The sequence below is a fragment of the Clupea harengus genome, chromosome 22 (assembly GCF_900700415.2).
Source record: "Clupea harengus chromosome 22, Ch_v2.0.2, whole genome shotgun sequence".
NCBI classification, from domain to species: Eukaryota; Metazoa; Chordata; class Actinopteri; order Clupeiformes; family Clupeidae; genus Clupea; species Clupea harengus.
This window is the reverse complement of record NC_045173.1, coordinates 16,878,445-16,893,444: the sequence shown is the minus strand read 5'-3', so window position 1 is coordinate 16,893,444 and position 15,000 is coordinate 16,878,445. Positions and strand designations below refer to the sequence as shown.

At 47.2% G+C, this 15,000-nt stretch overlaps 1 protein-coding gene across 2 annotated transcripts in view; it reads left to right on the top strand.

The window, feature by feature from the left end:
* The window catches only part of gpc1b (glypican 1b), a 75,650-nt gene that overhangs the window by 33,149 nt on the left and 27,501 nt on the right, over positions 1 to 15,000 (top strand). For both annotated transcript variants that reach the window (XM_012835345.3, XM_031560496.1), the window contains exon 3: positions 1,951 to 2,109. In XM_012835345.3, the coding sequence (XP_012690799.1) occupies positions 1,951 to 2,109 (159 nt within the window). The remainder of the gene's footprint in view (positions 1 to 1,950; positions 2,110 to 15,000) is intronic.

Sequence of the window (15,000 nt, the reverse complement as noted above, 5' to 3'; positions counted from 1 at the left end):
CTTACTCAATTTAGGCAGGCTCCTGCAATGCACCCCGTATGGAGGTGGAATAACTAGGGTTCCTGCTCCGATTTCGCGGTTGGGAGGCTTAAACCGCTCGGAAAAAACTCGGAAAAAAGGGCTCCGCAGTATGGAAATGGAATTCCTGATGCACGGAGATGGTGCTCATATCATCATGTTGTGCATACGAGAAGACATTGTTCTCTGGTGTTGAAAATTGGATTTTGTTTTATTTATGTAATTTTTTTAAGTCCATTTTGGTTGGGCTGGTCCATGTTGTGACAGCTGCATTGGTCATTTCTCCTTGTTTGCAGGATGATATGATAACACCAACCCAGTCATTACAGTCATGTCTGAATACATTGACGGGGCTGCAGAGGGAAACTGAGCTGAACCTGCAGTGGGTTGGGTCCTGTCATGGTTTTGTGGCCTTCTGGTGAACCCTGACTGAAGGCTCTGGAAGGACCCTGTCAGACATCAGAGGCTAGTGACAGGGTGACGTTACCATAGGGCCACCCCTGGGCAGCTCACTGAACTTACGGCTTCAGAAGATTTTACCTGCAGTACCACAGATCAGCGAGCACCAGCTGATAGCACGACCTTGTCCGGTCTCTGCCACCCTCTCCTCCCCCTCTCCTCCCCTTTGCTCCCCTCTTCACTCCACTCCTCTCCTCTCCTCTCTTCTTTATCAGTCCTTTTTTTCTCTCCCCTGTCTTCCCTGTGGGCTCACAGGTGTTGGACGGTACTTTTGCCCTCTAATAGCTTCTGGCTGGTTTGCAGTCGACGTGTTAGCGCTGGCAGAGTCACCATTAGAGGCTAATTAAGTGTCAGCGAGCTGAAGAGGAAGCCGGTGTGATCTCACTATCAGTGTGTCTTCCACGGGCCAGAATGCTTCATTGAGTCCAGAGGAAACAAGATCAGATTTGGCGGCCTCCCGCATCTTGGCAGCGTGTGGGTGTGTGTATTTGGGTGGAAGGTTGTGTGTGTGGGTGTCTGTGTGTGCATCGGTCGGTAAGTGTGTGGGTGAGTGTGTGTGTGTGTGGATCTGTGTGTACGTGGGTCAGTGACTGAGTGTGTGTGTGTTTGTGTGTGTTGGTGGGTGAGCGTGTGTGGATATATGTGTGTACGTGTGTCAGTACGTGAGTGAATTTAAGTGTGAATGTGTGTGTTTTGTGTGCATGTACGTGGGCAGGTGAGTGTGCGTGCGCGTGTGTGAGTGTGTGTGTGTGTGTACGTGTGTCAGTGAGTGAATGTGAGTGTGTGTGTGTACTTGGGTGGGTGAGTGTGTAGATATGTGCGTGTGTGTGGCATGTTAATGTGTGATACTGATTATGCCCTGAAAGGGCTTTTTGTATGTGTCGGAACTGAAAACTGGGGAATCTGGAGGAGTAAATGTCTGAGCATTCTGCCTTAACACCACAGACGTTTAGAATTGGATTTTTTCCCCCACCACCATCACCACCTCTCCACAAGTCCATCAATATTCATGGAGGATTTTTTTCTTCCTTAACCAAATCATTTGACTGCCTCAACATGGCTGTGGTCCATGTTATCTTTCGCCCGCATTTCAGAGACTGCAGGGTGAAATTTGATGAGTTCCTCTGTGTGCTGACAGAAGTTTTCCTCTTTCCTCTACCTCCATCTCTCCCTCTCTACTATTTACTTCCTTCTCTCTCTCTTCCTCTCTCCATCTCTCCCTCCCTCTTTCCATGACTTCCACCTCTTCTCTCTCCCGCTCTCCAACCCTCTTTGTCTTCTTCCTTACCTCTCTCCCCTTCTTTTTTTATTAATGTAATGGTGTAAGCCTTGTCAGCTGGGGTTTTTAATGTTGTATGTGTTTTATTCGTGTAATTGTGTGAGAAATGTAGCCAACGGTTTAATAAGCGTGTTAAACCTCTCCTCCTCTCTTCCCCCCCCCCCCTCTCTCTATCTCGCCCTCTCTCTTCACAGGCGAGCACTTGCGTATCTGCCCTCAAGGCTACACCTGCTGCACCAGTGAGATGGAGGAGAAGCTGTCCAACCTGAGTCGAGTGGACTTCGAGCGCCTGGTCAAGGAGGAGGGACGCTCGCTCCAGATCACCCTCAACACCCAGTACAAGAGCTTCGACAGTGAGTGGCAGCGCCAGCAAGGCCACTTACACAACACTGCCACTACACACAGGCCTGGATTACCAGTTTTGTAAACCAGTTTTGTTACATTCACATTGACACTGATTCGTTTAGCAGACGCTTCTAGCCAAAGTGACTTAAGGTGATGGTACACAGGACAACTTTATGAGCGATGTTGTCAGGCAGTGTTGCTGAGCGATGTTGTTGGGCACTTTCCCATCCCACACATTTTTATGATCAGTGGGGAACTTGTCACGATCGACAAAACCAGGAACTGGTCATGTGGTTGCCCGGCAACACTGCTCAAAAAGCTGCCTTATTTATCACCACCTCTACAATTGAAAAAACAACCATCAAGCTAAAGTAAGTTAGGAGACCTGTGGAGGGTAAACACTAAGTACTTATTCTAGTCAATCTGCCAGAAGTACCAAAGAGAGCAGAAATGAAGTGCACAGTAAGTGCAAGAGTATTAGGGGTGTTAGGAGTGTTAGTCCTTTTAGGAGTGTTAGGCATGTACAGTAAGAAGTGTTAGGAGTGTTAGGCATGTAAGAAGTGTTAGGGGGGTTATTGGTGTTAGGAGTGTTAGGAGTGTTAGGGGTGTTAGGAGTGTTAGGGTGTTAGGAGTGTTGCTGTGCTATGACCATTGTTATGTGATTGAGAGACTATCCTTTTTTAACACTCTCTCTTTTAGTCATGCTGGTTAGAGCACCACAATGTGTTGGAAACTGAAACCCGAGCCTTTTTCTTAACATGCAATGATGAAATGGGCTACTGGCAGTAGTGCCTGGGGTGACATCCACCACATTACAACACCATTATGTACACGACTGATCTTCCCAATAGCCTTGTGGTCCTATGACTACAATTAAATGATTGCCAGGCCTGTCTCTCCATCTGTCTCCCTCTATCTCTCCTCTCTCGCTCTGTCTATTTTAGTTGTGATGCCCGTGTGGCACCACAGTGATGTGAGGAAACCTGAGTCAGGGCTCTGTCTTCACACACACAGCTGTGAGATGCGGGCGAGTGCCAGCGCTGCCCAGGGAGAGATATCAGCAGCGTTACACCATCATGACCATCACCCTCCACCTCACATAGGATTGAGAAGGATATTGTCTCCTCACATAGGATTGAGAAAAGTGCAAGCAGAGGGGCAAGGACAAGGGCAGGGAATTTGGACAGGCTGCTCACTTGTACTGAGGCCTCAGTGGCACTAGACTAGGGGGACACCAGGGGCCAAAGCCAAGGGGCCCAAGATGAAGCATCTGAGCAGACAGGTTGTACTGAGTTGAGAGAGTGTGATATGTTAAATATACAGGCAACTGGAGCAATTTCATCGTGTTTAGAATAGACACCGTGAGTATCTTCAAGTGAGTATCTTCTAGTACTAAGCTTGGTTATCTTCCTTAGTCTGTGTGCTTATTATTCAAGAACGGGACCCTAACCGGTTCTGGTTCACCGGTTCTGAGCTTACAGGTCTGACGTGTTGGCTGAGAAATGTCAAGGGAATTATATGGTGAACAGATAAGCTTTTCTTCTGATAGAGGGATTTTTCAGAACCATGCTGCTCAACTGCTGCTATTACTTCTTCTTTTCTTCTGTTTGTTTCTACACATAAGAGAGTGTGAGAGCAGATGCGAGATAGATGAATAGACAGAGAAAGACTGGAGTGAGAGTGAAAGAGAAAGAGAGAGGGGTATTCAGGGAGGGAATGATGAGGAGGGAATATGGAAGAGAGATAGAGAGAGAAAGAAAGAGAGAGAAAGAGAGATGTATCCTGTTGACGATCATGAACGGTGTGTTTTTTTTCGCCTTCACGCCTCATGAAGCTGGTGTGTTTCCACGGTGATCACCTGGGCTAATGAGTGGCTCACAGGTCACCTGCACCAGCTGCTCCATCGGTGTCTCTGTTCCACTGCAGACACCACACTCACTCTCTAGTCTCAGCCCCCCCCCCCCCCCACACACACATCCCACAGGCTCTGCTCCTCAACACCCCATGCCAACACCCCACAGTTCTCTCAGACCCTCAGCTTCTCCCCAACATACTCACCCCCATACTGAGCAGTTCTGCACAGCTGGTTTTGCATCAGGCCTCAAAGTGAATGAGAAGGAATTGCATGGAAGGAATAAATGATAATATTATTATTGACAACAACATCAACAACAACAAGAGTAAGAATAACAAGGATTTTTATTTATCTGCGCTTTTCAAGGAGCTCGAGGGTACCTGACAAAACAATACAAACCTGCAACACTGAGTAGCAAACAATAAACATTCAGGAAAGGCAAAATATACAATCAATCAATACAAAAGGCAGAGGGAAACCTGGGTGGTTATTGATGTATAATGATGATGTGTTGTGCAATGTTACTTTGGCCATGTACAGCGTGTGTGTGTGTGTGTGTGTGTGTGTGAGAGAGAGTGTTTGTTTAGGAAACTCTTTGATTGGTTATGTTAGAGGTTCTTAATCAGGTCAGTGGATGTTCACAAAGCTCATGAAGGAAACTCTATAAATCGAATGTTTGTGTGTGTGTGTGTGTGTTTGTGTACTTGAACATGTCTCTGACATCAAGTCACATGTCAGTCTGCCATCATGGGGTGTCGACTGACTACCAGCTAGGTCATGTGATGGCACTGGACGAGAATAGTTAGAGAGTGCTGTAAGTAATGCAGTCTTGGTCCCACTTTCTGGATAAAGCCATCTCTTACATAACTCTCTCTCTCTCTCTCTCCCTCTCTCTTTCTGTCTATCTTACTTGCTGTACATTCACAGAGTATTTCATTCGCCATGCAATAGTCCTCATTCATGATTTGTTGAGTTTGGTGGTCTGTCAGCAAAAAAAAAACGTCTCTGCCTCCTACTTCGGCTTGATGTTTCTGATCCTCTAATGCCCCTATGTGAGGCACGCCTGCCTCTGCTATTTGGACTGAAGAGAGTGCGTTGTCTGCCAGTGTTTGGGCTCCTAAATGGAATGGCGGTGGAGGACAGAAATAAATCCATGTCTCATAAGATGGCGAGGCCACATGTCCAGTGTCTTTATGGGAGTCTAGCGGTGGCCATGGTGATGGCAAAGCACTCTGAGAGCTGAGGCTGAAGAGGAGCCTGTGGCTGGAATTACAGCGCTCCCAGACTCCCAAACTCCTGTGGTGGGATGCCTTTACACTGATGACTTTCCATGGGCTGAGGCAGGCAGGCACTCTGGGGGAAGAGGAAAGTGAGTCCTTCTCTTTCTCTCTCTCTTTTGCATGTGTCCGTCTCTCTGTCTGTCTCCCTCATTCTCTCCCCCTCTCTTGGTCCAAATTCTCTCCCTATAGATCTATATCTATCTTGTCTCACTGTATTAAATTAAATTAAATCTGTAAATGATATCCCTCCCTCTCTCTCTCTCTCTCTCTCTCTCTCTCTCTCTCCCTCACATTCTTTCTCTCTTTGTCTTTTCTCATTGTTGTGACTTAGTCATGCCGTTGAGCTGTCAGGCTGGTGTTAGGGGGCTGGAGGTCTGCTACTCTGGGTAGATTAGACACATTTTTCCTGGCTGAGCTGGAGGTCAAGCGCCCACAGAGGGCTGCAGCAGGCTGGGGACAGGGCCAAGTGCTGGCAACCCTGACAGGAGGGGGAGGGGGAGGGGAGGGAGAAATAGGGAGGATGAGGAGGAGGAGGAGGAGGAGGAGTGTAGAGCTGAACTCCACGGCCTGATTTATGACCAATATAGCAGAGTTCTGCTAAGCTCTACAGAGCAGACAGAGATGAGAGGAAATAATACGAGACGAGATGAGAGTGAGACGAGATGAGAATGAGACGATGGAAGGAGACACACAGCATCACAGATGATCGGAAGGCAGTCTGTCTTGTCTCATGCTGCCACTCATTCTTTCTGTCTTTCTCTCTCTCTTTCTATCACTCTACCTCTTTACTCTCCCAGCTCCCAGACTCTACCCCTCTCTCTCCCTCTGTCTGTTTGCCCTCCTCTCTCTCTCTCTCTCTCTCTCACACACATACACACATTCTAATCTTGCTCTCATTCCCCTAGCCTCTGCCTCTCTTTCCTCTCTCTTTCTCATTCTCTCTCGCTTTTATATACAGCAGATTTATGGCCCTCTCTTTCATTTTATTGTCAAATAAAGGGGACCTTAAAAGTCTCTCTGTCTCTTTGCTGTTTTTGCCTCTCCTCTCAGTCACTCTAACATTTACCCTCTCCCCCTCTACCCTTTCACTCTCTGTCTTTCTCTCTATTTGCCCTCTGCAGTCTCTTTTGGAGCCCATCAGCCTCCATGCCCAGTGACACACAGACACACACACACACACACACACACTCCTTTCACACTGCTTACTCGCCCTGACGGTTCAATATCCATAACGTGTATGTCCTATCTTATCTAAATCCAAATGACTCGGGATAAGCGTCCACGTACACAGACGCACAAATGCAATCTCCGCCTGAGATCCGAGGAATAAACATAGACATAGCTGTAATCCCTGCCATGAACTCTCTCTCTCGCTCGCTCTCTCCCTCTCGTTCCCTCTCTCTCTCTCTCACTCTCTCTCTTTCTCATCTGCCCATCGCTGAAGTCATGACGGACTCAGTGGCTAAGCCCTGCTGATTGATAACCAATCTCCTCTCCTCTCCTCTCCTCTCCTCGCCTGGCTCATGCCCCGAGATCGATGCTGGCCTCTGCTTATGCAATCCTCCATCCATCCATCCATCTCTTCGTCAATCCATCCCTCTCAGCCTGGAAAAGAGAGTGTGCGTCACCCCCATGTAATGAGCTTAGTTACGGTATGTGGTGGAGACCACAAACCCACGAGCAGGCAATACAGGGCTGGATAGATACAGTCATATCAATGCTTTAGTCAAATCTGCTGCAGGGACTAGATAGGATTTATTATAGTGTGTGTGTAAGGAAATGCAGCAGGGCTGTTTTGCTTAGCATAACGGGATCTCAGTTCCATTGGTTTTCATAATGGCCTCTGTGCTGTTGTCCAGTGTGTTGTATAGCTTCTGATAGCGTGTGTAAGTGATCCTGAGCGTGTAGCTAACATGGGTACACATCTGGCTCAGACCACAGTGTCCATCACATGACTATAGGGTGTAGCTCAACCATTGTTTTTGAATGTCTGAAACATTCACACAGACACACAAACTCCCCACGACCTGGCTGACCCCCCCCCTCCTCTCCTTCTCTCTCTCTCTCTCTCTCTCTCTCTCTCTCTCTCTCTCTCTCTCTCTCTCTCTCACCCTCCCTCTCCCGCTCCAGCAGTTAGGGGAAGCACATGGCCTGGTCAGAGATCGACCTGCAAACAAACACGACCAGCCTCAGTGAGCAAGCGAGCGAGTGAGCAAGCTTCAACCATCACTCCCTCTGTGTAAATAACCACCGTGACACACCAGCCAGAGATCAGAGCAGACTCACGTCCAGATCTGATGTCCATGGGAACCTATGGCCCCAAACGCAACTCGCCAATTACATGGAAAATTGCATATCGGAACATACGGCTGAATCCAAACAAGCATGCGGCGCTGACAGTCCAGTCGCCCATAGGGAAAGTGTGTTTTCCTTTCTTTCACGTCTCTAGGAGCCTTTCCGCTGTGTTTTTCTTTCCTGGTGGAAAGGGTGTTTTTGATGGTGTTCATATTGGTGGGCTCTTCTCTACCTGGAACTTGTTTTCTGTCTAGATGAATAGTTTGTTGAAGAAGCAGACCACACAACCTCTACAACACCCCCACACACACCCCCCCCCCCCCCCCACACACACACACACACACACACACTCTGAGGAAGATTGCAGCTGGGGAAACAGCCTCTGCTGCCTCTACTGCTGTTCCCTCTGCCTCGCCTCTGTTCCGCTCCACTCGGGGGACTTCAAGAGCACTCTCAGACTTTCACTCCCCGCGCACAACTTTGGGGGAATTCCGGCGGCCATCTTGCAGGGCGTTGTGTTTGACAAGATCAGCGTCTCCAAACCCTCAATTTGACTCTGGTGGTATGCATCCACAAAACTGCTCATTTCAATGAGCCCCCACATCCTGACATGCGTTTCTCCCAGAAAGGGACCGCTTTCTAGTTACATACGCATAACATAGAACATGCAAAGGAGATGGATGGAGGATCTAGATACGTCCTAGGCCCTCACTGTCACTTGATGTGTATGCATGTGTGGGAGATGGTCCTAGTCCCTCACTCTCACTTGATGTGTGTGTGTTAGTGTGGGAGATGGAAGGGACCTCAGGGAGGGAAACTGAAGTGGAATGCATCCCTGTCATCCGTTGCCATGGCTGATTCACTGTCAGTGGCTTGATAGGCTGTACCCCCCAACGCACACACACACACACACCCTGTGGTGTTGATAATTGGTGTGACTCAGCTCTCTCTTCCCTGGGGGGCGGCCGGCCCTTCTTCCATGGCGTGGCCTCGCCCGTCCCCCACGCCGGCCCACATCTGGGGCTGGTTAGCTGGTTAGCCCCGGCCGCTGGGTGTGGGCGCGACGGCAGTGTGGCTAAGTGCAGGGTGTCGCGTCCTGCGAAGGAGCGTGGAACATTTTTAGGCACCACAAAAAAAAACACTCCTTCTGTTCCTCCCCCGACACCCCCCCTCGTGATTACAGAGCCGGAAGGCCTCGGAAAACTTTACCCTCCGACAGTTCAGTGTGTCACAGCTCGGGCTGCTTCACGAGAGAGGCCTCCTCTGGGCCTCCACATTGGACATTGTTGCAAAGGGGATGTTTCCCCCTGCTGTGGTAATCGGAGGTTGATGCCGTATTAAAGCCTGCAGCCCATTATGTAGTTGAGCTGAAGTGGATGAAGAAGGCAGAAAGGGCAAGAGCGTTGACTGTGGTGGTCTCTAACAGGGAGAGGAGAGGAGAGGAGAGACCACACTCACTCCAGAGGGAGGAAGTCTTTGGGAAACCCAGCTAAAAATATGCGAGTTATTGCGCACGGGAATTGTAGTGTAAACAAAATAATTACCCCTTTGGGATGCTGTTGGGTTTAAATATACAGTAGGTGTTTCGGCATGCCATGGCTGTGAAGTTTAGATCTCTCTGTGTGTGTGTGTGAGAGAGAGAAAGGGAGAGAGAGAGATAGATCTTTTCCTGCAATTTCCAGTGGTGGTTAGGTTTTGTGAGCTGGAAAGTATATTTTTGACCAAAAAAAACACTCTCTAACATTTCTGGAGTTTATCTAAGAATGCCCTCGTCCATCAGTAGCATCTTGGCCGATGGTGTCATGCAATCTGCAGAGCAATCAGACTTTTGAGCAATGAAGCACTGGTCATTGTGTAAGTGTATGTGTGTGTGTGTGTGTGTGTGTGTGTGTGTGTGTGTGTGTGTGTGTGTGTGTGTGTGTGTGTGTGTGTGTGTGTGTGAATGCATTTGTGTGTGTGTGTGTGTGTGTGAGAGTGTGTGCGTGTGTATGTGTGAATGCATTGAGTAGAGCTGCTGCCCTTTTTATTAGTTCTGCCAGCTGCTGCTGACCGACGACACCAGCAACCTCCCTCAACTCTGTCTGCAACACATGGCCACTGTGAGAGAGAGAGAGAGAGAGAGGGAGAGAGAGAAAGGGGGAGAGAGAGAGAGAGCGAGAGAGATGAAGAAAGAGGGGGCGGTAATATCCAGAAGACCGAAAAGGGAGAGAGAGAGGGGGAGAATTTTAACACACCTTTATTGAACCACTAGCTGACACTTTCACATCAATACACTGCCCCTATAGAGAGAGAGCGAGAGCGACATAGAGAGAGAGAGAGAGAGAAAGGGAGAGAGAGAGGGGGGGGGGGAGAGAAGGACAGAATGGTTATGTGCTGTGGAGGAAGAGGTCAGAGAGGACTGCTGGAACAAAGACACTGCAGGGAGTGATGTGAGATCACAGGCAGGTGTGCCAAACAGAAGGTGCTGCTTCCCTAGCAGCTGGTGTGAAGTTTAATGGTGTCATACCTGGCATCTGGATACACTGTGCTCCATCACTCACTCTTTATTTCACTCATACAGATCTATCTATCTCTCTCTCTCTTTATATATATATATATATATATATATATGTGCGTGTGTGTGTGTGTGTGTGTGTGTGTGTGTGTGTGTGTGAGTTTGTCCGCAAGTGTCTGTGTAAATAGGTCTGTATGGATATGTCTGTTTGTGTGTATGTATGTGTATGGTTGCATGTGTATGTGAGTAAACCTGAATGCATGAGATAGAAATAATATAACCTGAGATGAATAACCAAACCTATGCATTTGCCGCCAGCCAATCCCTTAAGACCACCATCTGCCCTTGATGCCATAAGATAACATTGTCCCCCAACTGGGTATGCCCAGGCAGAGGTAACAATGGGCTAATCAAATTATAAAATATAGCAGGTACTTCAGATTGCAAGGAAACCATAATCAGACTACTGCCCACATCACAAGGATCAATTCAACACCAAACATGAATATGTTTCATTCATTTTCATACATTTACACATACTTGGAAATCAAAAACCTCTTGAGGTTCTCTCTGTAACAATGGGGGGTAAGGCTGAAACAATCAACCAGATACTAAAGGAGTGCAGCATGTGGTAATTAGTTCAACTGTGACCAGGCTCTGAGATGCCTAATAGCAACACATGCATGGGGGTTGCTTTAAAAACAAACAGTCCAGGTTGAGAAGCTGTGGTGTGACTGCTAACTTTTGACCCCCTGGCCAAACACTATGAATGATTCAATCCAGAAAATGGACATTCTTACTGCCTTACATGTGCATATGTATGCATGTGTGTGTTATATTTTTTCTGTGATTCCTGAATCACTGGGTGACCTTCAGCGTAGCATGTGGTGCTAGCAGCTCTCTAGCACATACTTATATCATTCTGACACATTCAGATTAATAGTTATCACCTGTCTATTTTTACACCAGGACGCGTGCCAATTGTGCCCTCACACACACTAATTTGAAACAAGGTCTCAGTCACGTCCAGTTCCTCTGAAGTCGCTATTGCCAACGCTGAGATTTTCAAGGATTTAATTATAAAATTATATCAGTGGAATCTGCTGGAAGGACCCTGCATGAAAGCACATCTACTGGCCAGCGTATTATACATTAGTGCTGATGACATTAAACAAGGGAGACCTTTTAGAGCCACAGATAGCAATCTAATTAGATGGGCATGGTGGATTGATTTCTGTGTGTAATATCTGGCTGATCTCTGATGATGTCAGCTGTGACTGGGATTTTCCTCCATTTTGTGTCAGACCCTGCTGGTTTTTCAGCTCTGCATACAACTTGTGCAGGATCAGTGCACACTAGTGCCATCACCCATAGGGAAAGAGAATAACAGGAAAAAGACAGAGAAAAAAACAGGAGAGACACAGATAGAAAAAGAGAGTGGAAGGGGCAGAAGGAACGATAGGGAGAGAGCGAAAGAGAGAGAGAGAGAGGGAGGGGGCAGATGAATTGTCCCTTCTGTCTATTGGTTTGTTTGATATGGTGGAGTTTTCCCTAATGATGTCTAAATGCCTCTTAAGAGTCTGAGCGTCTCCTCTGGCATGGTGCTTGTCTGATAAGCGCTCCCTGATTGATGGAGACCCATTCTGACAAATAAACACTTATAGAGCCTAAGAGCCTCCATTTCTCAATGTCAGTCTCCCGCCTGTCCCTCCCCTCCTGCCTGTGAAGGCCCAGTGCCCTTCCCTTACAGGCCTGTTGCTCCTCTCAAGCACTTCTTTGGACACGTCACCCTGAATCAACCTGAAAATGGGCTTTTCAGAGAAAACTCCTATTTGTATTCCTCAAATAAGGTGCTAAATGACTGTACTATAAATACACTATAAAACCACAATACAGATAGCTTAATATATGGTGTACAATATATCCACCAGTCAAGTAGTGATTGATCAGTTGTAGGCTACTTTGGTGTTTTGTCTTGCTGTACTGTAAGTCATGTGGATGGACAGGACCAGAGGGGAGCAGAGGTCCTCGGGGCCATCTGATTGATTGAGTGGGTTTGATCAGTTCTATCTATAAGTGTATAATAGTCTGTTAGTATTGATATACCGTATGTGTGCAGCAAGCAAGCAAAATAAAAGCATTTACAGTAATTGACCAGGTCAGGAGCTAGACCATGCATAAAGCAGTCTGTTAGTATTGCGTGTACTGTGTGTGTGTGTGTGTGTGTGTGTGTGTGTGTGTGTGTGTGTGTGTGTGTGTGTGTGTGTGTGTGTGTGTGTGTGTGTGTGTGTGTGTGTGTGTGTGTGTTGAGTTGTGAAGTTGTGGACAGACATGTATGCTGGCGGTGGCCATGAACTTCCAAAGCGCTTGGAGCTGGAGGGCCTGGCTGTCCCCAACTTGACTTATAGCCGAGGCTTTTTCAAGCACACACACGCAAACACCCTTGCGTTCTCACTCTCATACACACACTCACACACACACACACACACACACACACACACACACACACACACACACACACACACACACACTCAGAGATTGCTCTGGGACTACGACCGTAGTGGAGGCTGCTAGAAGTGTGAGTGAGGGTTCTTTGGCTGTGTGTCTGTGTTTTTAGGAAATTACCTCGTACCGGCAAAGACTTGCTGTCATTTTGTCATTGTGTGAATGCCAAGGGACATCAGGTCGAGGAAAGTCTCACTGAAGTCAGAAAATACATGCTCTTCCCTTACTACAATTGGACTCATTAGTACAATCATATTAATTGGAGTGTTTGAAAAAGGTATGAGTAATGATCACTGTACTGTTAAACAATTGGATATTTTTTCTCTAATTTGTGTAGGTATGTGTATAGCGATTTACAATATTTTTTTTTTCCTGTGGTGAAGAAAATCTCTTCCTTTTGAATATCCCCAATTTAATTTCAGTACATTAGTGTCTACAAATGGTTACAAACTGTCACCAGAGAGAGAGAGAGAGAGTGATTGTGAAAGAAAAAGGGAACGAGAAAGAAAAAGAACAAGAGAGAGAGAGAGAGAGAGAGAGAGAGAGCAGTGAAAGAAAAAGGGAACGAGAAAGAAAAAGAACAAGAGAGAGAGCGAGAGAGAGAGAGCAGTGAAAGAAAAAGGGAACGAGAAAGAAAAAGAACAAGAGAGAGAGAGAGCAGTGAAAGAAAAAGGGAATGAAAAAGAAAAAGAGAGAGAGAGAGAGAGAGAGCAGTGAGTGGAACAGTGAAATAATGGAGCCATCTGCTGCAGAGGCAGCCAGGCTGAACCGAAGGCCGAGCAAATCGACAACGTCAGCAAAATAAGAAAAAAAAAAAATAACGCTCACCCCCCACCCCACCCTTCCCACCCCACCAGTCTGTGAGGCCATCTCCCTACCCCACCCCTCATTCCACAACACGCCTGATTCAATCACTCACCACTTGTCAAAGTGGACAAATACAATTAAGGGGAATTGGATCCACTTCCACGGCTCTCTCCTCTTTTTCTCTCAGTTCCTCTTCTTTCTCTCCTCCTCTCCATCCATCCACCCCTCTCTCTCCTCCTCGCTTTATCCTTCTCTCTCCCTCCTCTCTGGTGTCTCTCTCCTTCACAGACCTAGCCACAAATGAACAGCCGGGCTAACCTGTTATAGGGCTATTAATGTAATTAGGAATGAGCATTGGTTAGAAAGAGAAGGGAGAGAGATAGAGAGAGATATCTGCTTAGCCACCTGTGCAGAAAGACAGCAAAGACTACAGAGAGAGAACGAGAGAAACAATGGCATTTTCATTACTGCTTTGTATATGAGCTTTATCTTGAATGTGGCTTACAGTCCCATATTGTTATCTATTGATAGAGACAAACAGGAAGACAAGAAAAGATAAAACTGCCTTTTCCATACGGCCTTTTCTTCCCTTTCTTTTATGCAGCTAAAGCTTTCTTACATAAATAATTTCAAAATGGTTCCAGCATACACCCTGTAAACCACTCACTCACTCACACTTGCTGGCTTGACTTCAGCACATTTGTCGCCTGCAGTAAACAAGCCACAATCTAGTGTGCAAATGGATTTGCTTATCTGTCCCTTGCAATATTTTTGCCGCAAGGAAAAACGACCCTGGGAGCCTCATCCCTCTCTTCTCTTTTCTGTTGTTGCCTTCTACGTCTTCCTCTTCCTCTTCCTCTCCTACGCTGATGACTATGAGCTCAGAGAGGACGCTGGTTCCAGCTGTGGCATATTCACTCTGCGAGAGAGCCGTCTAGACGTCTGGAGAGGAGAGGGGCAGCAGGCAGACAAGCAGGCAGGCAGACAGGCAGGCAGGCAGGCAGGCAGGCAGGCAGGCAGGCAGGCAGGCAGGCAGACAAGCAGGCAGGCTAGCAGTCAGACAAACAGGCAGACAGGCAGGCAGGCAGACAGACAGGCAGGCAGGCAGGCAGGCAGGCAGGAAGACAGACAGGCTGCCATTTACACCACAGCTTGGCAGAGGCTTTGTGCTGGACGGAGACAGGAGAAGCAGTTAGAGTGGTGAGATGGAGGACAGAATGGAGAGAGGGAGGGAGGGAGGGAGAAAAAAAAAAGAATAAAAGAGAAAAATGAGAAAGGGTAATTGGGTTGTTTATATGTGACCTTCAACAGCACTCAACCCAGTCCATCCAACTCATCTCTCATCTCTTAGTTTTTTGTCTACAGTCCCCTTCACACACGTGTGTGTGTGTGTGTATGTGTGTATGTGTGTGTGTGTGTGTGTGTGTGTGTGTGTGTGTGTGTGTGTGTGTGTGTGTGTTTGTGACCTAGTGCCATGCAGGAATACTAATAGGCTAGTTGAGTCAGTTCACATATTTTCACATATCAGTTTCACTTATCTTACTGGAAATCACATGTGGGACTGTTCTCACGTGTGATTGTGTGTGTACTGCTCTGGGGTGTTTGCGTGAGTGCATACATGTATGTGTGTGTGAGTATGCGTGTGTGTATTTGGTGTGTATGT